Consider the following 8253-nt stretch of genomic DNA (forward strand, 5'->3'; position numbering starts at 1 on the left):
GAGCACCGTGTTCAGGGCCCTGCGGGACGGGGGCTGCGGGGCCCACGCAGCCGCCACCCCCAGCCTCTGCTCGATCTCCTCACACACATCACGGATGCCACTGCATGGACAACAGAGCAAGACTGTCTCAAAAAAAAGGAAAAAAGGAAAAAAAGGAGGGCATCTGAGATTACCAGACTCCAAGGGGTCCATCTGGGATCTGAAATCGGTGAGCAAACACCAGACTTCCCACATGTCGAGGGGATCAGCTCTGGAACTCAGTCGAAAGTCAGAACTACCACGTGTCCTTGCTATGAAACTGGAGCTAACCCATGACACGTGTGTGCACCAAGGAAGTAAAACTCGGTGGAAATCAGGCGGGGGGCGGGGGGCGAAAACCCACCTTACGGGGACAGTGATCACTATCTGGGTGATGGCGCACGTACAGCCCCGACGCAGGCAGCAAGAGAGCCATCCGTGTCACCAAAACATTCGTACCCCCGCGATATTTTGAAAAAAAAATGTGAGCAAATAAAAATAAATTGTAATCCCTGATATTTAAACAGTTAAGACAAGAAGTCAGAACAAGCGCAGAGAGAAAGCGCAGATCCCACACACGATCTCAAGCCCAGTCCGCAGGCAGCTGCCCGTCGTCCCCAGAGCTCTGCGCGTCCCCCAGGGCCAAGCGCCAGTCGGTGGCGTCTCCTTCCTCCTGCCCCGTCTGGAGCAGCTGCTTGGGGGATGATGCTTTTCCAGGCTAATGTCGAGGCGAGGCCTCTCCGCAGCACGTGTGGACTCGACAACTTCATCTGAGCTGAGGATCCGACCTCGCGGTCCACGCGAACAGCATGTTCTCCTCATCGCGGGGCACCCGTGCTTGGTTTCCAGCGGGTAGATTTGTCGCTGGCGGAATCCGTACTGCCGACGTTCTTATTGCCAGGACGGGTGTGGGGGGGAGCGTTTGCTGTCCTGTCTCTGGGCCCTCGGTGTTGGGGGCGGGGGGTGTTGAGCAAGGTGACCAGATGCAGTGACTTGGTTTCTGGGTCCCGAGGCTCCAGTGTCCTCTCCGCAGCCACCTGGGGCAGTGAGGATGGGTGGGGACGGGCCAGCTCCCAGGCCAGGCTGTGGCCCCCAGAGCAGGACATCTCAGCCTCTCCCTCTGCCCACCGCTGCCAGCGCTCACATAATGGGGCGTCTGGCGAAGCTCTGCAAACCCCAGCCCTGCGCCGGCCGCCGGGTTTGTAAATAAAGTCGTGTTGGAAGACGGCCAGCTCCATTCCCTCGCCTGTGCCGCCTTCGCCCTGCAAGGCAGAGTCTCCGAAAGCCAAAAATGTTTACAATCTGGGCCTCTGTGAAAGAGCTCACCAGCCCCTGGCGGGAGGCAGGAGTCTGCCTGGCCACAGAGAGTCACCCCCAAACACGCGTGTGCGCGCCGATGTCTGTAAGCAATGCTGCCACCTTTCCCAGCGTGCAGGGGCAGGGAGCGCGGGCGGAGGTGCAGCGCCCACACCCCTGCAGGTCCCACCTCGGCCCACGCGGGACACTGCCACGCCTCACAGATACGCAGTTCGTGCATTTCACTGAAACGCCAGTTTCGTGGCGGAACTCCAGCAAGCAGGATAGAGGAGGGTCAAGTTTTCATTCGTGATCTTGGGTTTGGGAAAATTTCCCCCAAATAGTTCAGACGGCATCTTTTAGAGGAAAATAGATTGCACTTTTCCGTGATCATTTTTCCGAAGAACTTTATAAATCACGCCGAGAGCGACGGGTCCCCACTTTCTTCCAAGGTAGGGAAACCTGTCCAAGTGCAGCCTGCCGGGAGGCTCAGATCCAGACGATGGCCCTTTGTCCAGACTGACCAGCGTTCCGGCCGTGTGTTCCGGAAGGAGCCCGTCCCCGCAGGGCCTGAGGACCTGACCTCCCGGAGCCAAAGCCGCAGGAGCCAGCTCTGCCTCTGCCTTCCTGGGGTGGAGCCGGCGCAGAGCGCAGCAGATGCAGGAGGCGGACGCCGGCCTGGACGCATCCTTGGGGCCTGCCGGGCCTGACGCCCACCTGCCCCCACCCTTCTGGGCCCCGAGCCCTCCGTTCCCCAGCCTGAGCTGGCTTTGCCCACATGTGCCCAACACGGTCCTGACGCACACGGGCGGGGCTGCCGCCTTCCCATCCCACAGAAGCGGAAACTGAGGGCAGAGAGCCGGGTCGCTGTCAGCCTGCGCACCTCGCGGGGAGCAGGTCCTGAGCCTTCCTCAAAGGGCTGGGCGTTCTCTCGCTCTGATGGTGAAGCACCAAGCGTCCGTGCGGAGAGTTCTCTGACCCGGCATGGGTGTGTGTGTGTGTGTATGTGTGTGTTGGGGGTGTGTATGTGGGCGTGTGTGTGTGTGTGCCGGGGGAGTGTCACCGGGATCAGCCGCCCACAGCAGTTGCACACACCCCCCCCCCCCACGCCCAGGAGACCCACCTGGTGCTGGCCGGCGGGATTCCGCGCAGGGAGCAGTGCACGGAGTGGTAGAGAAGCCCCACGATGGTGGCCCAGGCTGGGGAGAGAGCAGAGGCCCAGGGACACCCGTCAGTGTTCCAGGTGACAAGCAGGAGAGACACAAAGCCCCTCGCCCAGCCGCACGTCCCTCACCCCCAAGAAACCAGGCAGCCCCCCGGGAGGTCATGAAGGAGGCTCAGGCAGGATTCACACTGCAGACTCCACGCAGGTGCGCCGTGCGTCAGCCATGACGGCGACTCCCGCTCCGTGCCCCGAGCCAACCCTAAACACGCAGACGCTGACGCCCAGGGAGAGCCAGGCAGCGGGGACGTCACGGGGGCCTGTGCCGTCCGGGGCAGCCTCCAGCCCTGCCGTGTGCGCACATCCTGTCTGCTATCTGCGCACAGGGGTCACGGCAACGCAACCCTGCAGCGAGGCACGGACCAGGTTCGCCAGTGGTCGTGGCCACCGGGATGACACTGTGCCTCCACCTGGCCCCCCCTCTGTTACATCACGACTGTCAAACAGGAGCCACACGTCCCCTCGTCCTTTCACTCCCTCCGCTCAGCGGAGGATGCCGGGAGGAGCGAGACCAGCCGACCTCCTGCGCTGCCGTGCAAGTGGTTAAGTGTGTGTGCTAACCTGTCAGGAATGTACCTGACAGCCGTGCTCACCGCCCGCCAGGCCCCGTGCTCTACCTGTTTAATTCTCATAACAACACCACGATGCAGGTGTAACACCGTCCCCACTTTCAGATGGGGAAACTGAGGCACGGGCCAGTTCAGTAACTTGCCCAAGGCCACGTGGCCAGAAAGTGGGGGACAGGGATCCCCCCCCAGCGCCAGACTTGTACCCAGTGAGCTCTGCTGCCCCGTGAGCATCCCCAGGTGTGGACCATGAGGCCGCGGCCCGGCTGGGTGTCGAGACCTGAGCACATCCCCACGGGACGCCCCGCCTGGCTTCCGTGTGGGGACATCCTCGGGGAGAACTGCGCTCCCCGCCTCTCCCCAGGGGCAGGGCACACCTGACGTCACGGCGGGTGCGGCAGGTGACCAGTTGGGGACGTTCCCCAGGCCGCTCCTCGCTGGGGAGGGGAGACGTCTGACCCCGGCTGGCCCGGCCCGCACCCCGCACCCCTGAGGCAGAGCCCTGCAGGGCGGGAAGGGAGAGGGGGACATCCATGGGGCGTGTCCACTTTTCAGGGACCAGAGAAGGCAGCGGTCATCGCGGCAAAAATAGCCGGAGCCGCCTGGGCCCCGACGGTGCTCCCTGGTCAGAGTCACGGGTCCCCTTGGTCGCTCATTTTGAATTACGAGACTGGACTTGGGCCCGCACGGAGTAGAAGCCGGGGACCCTGAATGGACGAACCCCTCGCCTGGCCCGCGGCCACCCTGGGCCGGGTCGGGGGGCGATGGCCCATCTGTTCGTTTACGTCCGCTGACCAGGCGCTGCGCAGGCCTGGCGGGACACGTGACGTCCTCCACGGTGGCCTCACCGGGGACAAGTTTCACACGCTGCTCCCCGCCCCAGCCCCCTCCCCGGGTGGGCCCAGCCAGGCACGGCACCGCACTCACTGTGGCTGCGCAAGGCCTCCTGGGGGATCTCGATGTAGCTCTGCCCTCGGGCCGGGAAGCGGTAGCGGGAGAGGTTCGCGGCCCTGGGGAGCAGCTTGACCACAGCGAACTCTGCAAGGAGCGAGGGCGGAGGCCGAAGTCAGCAGCTCGCAGGACCCGCCTGGGAACCCGGCTGTGCCCCTCTTTTAACAGGACGAGCGCCCCCAGGGGGAGTAACCGCCTCCGGAAAGCACGAGCCGGAAGGAGCCGGAAGTAACCGTGACCCGGAAGCTAAGCCGCGGCCGCCCCTCCGGGGCCCCTACCTGTGGGGACCCCCGCCCCTGGCCTCACCCCCACCCTCAGCTCTCCGGCGCCTGGGACTGAGCCAGGGATGCGCAAGAGCCCAGGAGCGGAGGGCGCCGCTCCCCTCCAGGCTGAGACGCGGGAGACTGAACCGCCCGGGACGTGCGCACGGCTCTCGCGGTGCAGCGTGGGCCCCGGGATGCTCTGCGGGAAAGGTGTTAGACCCCACGGCCGTCGCCTGCCTCTGTGTACGGGCTGACGATCGCCTGGTCATGCGGGTCTGGACCGCGCCGCCCAGCTGACACCAGGAACCCGACCCTGCCCCTTCCGCTCCACAGACACTCAGGGGCTGCTGCCGCCGCTGACTCCCACTCAGAACCGAGGCCCGGCCCCCACGAGGCACGTACGTGGCCCCGTGTGCAAATCACGGCCCATCACCCAACCTGACCGCACCCCAGTGTGACTCTACACAAGGCAGCATGGGGAGGGGTGGCCAGGCCCATCCCCGCAGGAACCCCACAGCCAGCGCGCCCCGTCCCGCGCGCGTGCTGCCCACGTACCCGCCACGGAGGAGGAGCCCTCGATGGCGACCCGGGGCTCGCTGGCCTGCAGGTTGGAAGACACGTGGCCCACGACGGTGTCGATGGCGTCGACCAAGCCCAGCACCACTCTGCCGTCCTGCAAAGAACACAGGCCTGAGGGAGCCGCCCGCGCCCACCCTGCTCAGCCGGCGCACGAGGTGGGTCCCTGGAGCCCACGGAACCCACTCACTCACCCCGGCCCCACGGGAGGGAGGAGTCACACGACTGCCCTGCTTCACAGACCAGGAGGACCACAGAGAGGCCACAACCCGACCGAGCTCACGGAGCAGGGACACGGGCCGAGGTGGACCCACTGCCCCGGCCACGGGCTCGTGCGTTTCTGCGCTAATATGTGGTGGCAGCGGCCCGAGCTCCGCCTGCCTCACCAGGGGCCGCCAGCGAGTCCTGGACCTGCCCCCGGGCCCCGAGTGCCTCATGAGGAGGGGCCCGACAACCCACGGGTCCCCTCCGGGACGAGCACACCAGCCGTTCCAGCCCATTCCCCATGAAGGGGTGCAATGCTTTGGGGGTGCAGCACCCCAAGTCGTCTCTGGCCTCCTTGGCCGGCCTGGCGCCTCCCTTCTCCTCCCTCCTCTCCCACTCTGAGTCCCCAAGGCAGAGGGGCTCCTGCATGCGCTGCCCCAGGAAGGCGGGGTGCGTCTTGACCCCGCTGGGCCGACCGTCCCTCACCCTGGGCCGCACTGCGCAACGCGCGGCCTGGGCTCTGCCCTGCGACAACCCCCTCCCGCCTCTCCAAGGAGGCTGGTCCCCGGTGCTCCCTCACAAACCCACGCTCCCCGAGAGACTGACGTGCCGGAAATAGAAAGTCGTGGCCAATTTTAGAAACCCAGCAGGCCGTGGCCTGGTTTCCCTCAGCCAGGCACAGTTGCGCCCACGGAACTCCGTGTTTCTGGCGTGCAGCTCTGCTGGGAGGCGACTGGTTCGTGAGTTCTCTTTAGTGCAAATCAGAGCCTGCCTAAGTCTGAACAGTCCCTGATCATTCACACTTCGTGATGGATTCGCATGTTCCGCATTCAGAAAAAGTTAATTTAAAATGACGCCGCAATACGTCTGCTCGGGGCCCCATCCGAGCCCCCGGCCGCTCCCCAGGCCGCGGCCTCGTGCACAAGCCCCCTGGAAATCTGGAGCCCTGAGGCATCGTGCTTTTTCAAAAAGAATTTGTTTCTAGATCTTACGTTCTTGACCCTGTTTTTCTCCCTTAGCCAATGTTAAACCTCATCGCATTTTACTTGAACTTTCTCAGACAAAAAGTTTCTCAAACATAAACCCTACTGCAATCTTATTAATAATGAGAGAATGAGATGTCATTCTGTCTCACACTGGCAAACATTTTTTTAGTATTTGTACGGGTTCAGGAGAATGAGCTCTTTAACATCTGACATCAAATCCCGCTCTGCCTTCTCCTCCCCGCCCCCGACCTCGGAAGCCGCACGCCGAGAAGGCAGCTTCGGACGGACAGAGCCTGGATCCCCCGGCCTCTCGGTGGGGGACAGTCTCCTCCGACCCGCGCTGGACTTCGACGGGTGAGCAGTCACTCTCCGCTGCGCTGAGCGCTGAGAGCTGCGGGTCTCTCTGTTACTGCGGCACAGCGACGCCTGTCCCGGCCACAACAGTGTTGCAGACGAACACTTACTATCGCTGGAAACTGTTCCTCACATAGGAGAAACAGGTAAAACTGGATACACAGTGTTTATAGAATATGTGCACGTGTGAATTGAACACTAGATTGTAGCAGAAATATGTAAGATCGTTAATAATAACCTCTCAGTCTTGGGATTTCGGGACATTTTACTTTATATGTTTTCTATTATCTGCATTTTCTGACTTCTCCGCAGCTATTTGCTTGTTTTATTTTCTAAGTGAGTAAAATCAATTAAGCTATTTTTAGAAATAAAGAAAAAATTGTTCCATTCTCCCTTCTAACTATTTTGAGCACAGAGAACAAGAGAAGCTTTTTTTCACCCTTTAATCGTGAAGAGCATATTGTCACGTGTTCTACTTTTTTCACTTAACTTTCATTTTCACTTAACCTTCAACATCAAACAGGCTTTTTGTGCCCATTCGAGAATGGTGTGATGGTAAAAAATATGTTCTGTAACATGGTAAAGACCAGGCGGATGTCCCTCCTAGAAAAACATCATCCCCTTCTCCAGAGCCCAGGCCAGTAACGCATCACAGACGCTCATGCTCACGCTCACGGACGCTTCCCCTGAGCCCTGGGGAAGGCAAGGCGCTCGAATCCGCCGCACGGCCAGTCGAACTGGGCTCTGACACCCCAGACATCAGGACTGAGCTGCATCGTCCTTTCATAGATGTGGGCTGGGCCAGGTTACGCCACTTCCAGGAAGAGAGGATGGCTCCCAAGATACACACGTCTTTGGAGATCGAAACCTTCTTTTCTCTTACCTCTGACACGTCCGGCCAGCTGGGCAGTAGAAGGACCTCTCCCACGGCCTTTAGGAAGGTCTAAAGGTGGAGAAAATGACACTGCTTAGCGCTTGTCCTCACGCCTCGTGCCTGAAGACCTTCGGTTCTCCCCGCATCTCCCAACACAGGCGGGGCCTGGACCGTTTCGGCTGCACAACTCCCAGGGACGGCTCACGGCCACCAGGCCAGTGACAGGGAGCAGAGCAGGTGGACAGTGTCTCGAGGAGTGAAAAGAGGAAGCCTCTTGATGTTACTGCTGTAAATGCTGATCCACTGAGCGCTTCAGACAGCTCTGGGAATTGCGCCGGGTGCAGGCTGTGGTACACGGCCCCGCGACCGAGTCCGCCAGGGACCCAACTGCACCTAGTCTAGACTGGGGGCTGCAAACCCAAGCGCGCAGGGGCCAGGTGGCTGCTTAAGTAGACCCGGCAGGTCGGCACTGGGCAAAGCAAAGCCTCGGGCCCCAAAGGGAGGCCCCACGGTGGGCGCAGAGCCGGCCAGAGAGGCCACACCACCCGGTTGTCCAGGACAAGCCTGAAATCCAAACTTTTAAGTAGCAGCGCCTGACGTTTTAACTCTATTTAAGCCAAACATGCATCTACGGGCCGGGGCTCACAGCGCACGGGACACAGACACCGCACGGTTCACCTCAGTGAGATTCAACGCCGTTTCCTCCAACAGCGATTTGTTGGGTAAACTGAGGGACACGTTCTGAAGGTAACTCAGCACAATTCCGGGGCTTTGGAAGTTTCTCCTCTCTTCCGTCAGGTTGGCTATGATGGGGTGGTAGGCGTCGGTGGGTACCTGGAAGAAGGCAGTGACATGAGTTCCTGCTCGGAACCAAAGCCAAATACGCCACAGAGGTTCATGTGTCGACTCCGGGTCCAGCGCTTTTTATACCACGATAATAACC

The 8253-nt window shown here is 61.2% G+C and overlaps 1 protein-coding gene across 1 annotated transcript in view; it reads right to left on the bottom strand.

Annotated features, from left to right (window-relative positions):
• ADGRD1 (adhesion G protein-coupled receptor D1) overlaps nt 1-8253 on the bottom strand; it is a 99445-nt gene that overhangs the window by 62798 nt on the left and 28394 nt on the right. The window contains exons 9-13 of the mRNA XM_012657647.1: nt 7989-8144; nt 7320-7379; nt 4872-4989; nt 4030-4140; nt 2438-2513 (exon numbers count right to left, since the gene is read on the bottom strand). Of these exons, the coding sequence (XP_012513101.1) occupies nt 2438-2513; nt 4030-4140; nt 4872-4989; nt 7320-7379; nt 7989-8144 (521 nt within the window). The remainder of the gene's footprint in view (nt 1-2437; nt 2514-4029; nt 4141-4871; nt 4990-7319; nt 7380-7988; nt 8145-8253) is intronic.

This window comes from Propithecus coquereli, unplaced genomic scaffold, assembly GCF_000956105.1.
Source record: "Propithecus coquereli isolate 6110/MARCELLA unplaced genomic scaffold, Pcoq_1.0 Scaffold556, whole genome shotgun sequence".
Taxonomy (NCBI): domain Eukaryota; kingdom Metazoa; phylum Chordata; class Mammalia; order Primates; family Indriidae; genus Propithecus; species Propithecus coquereli.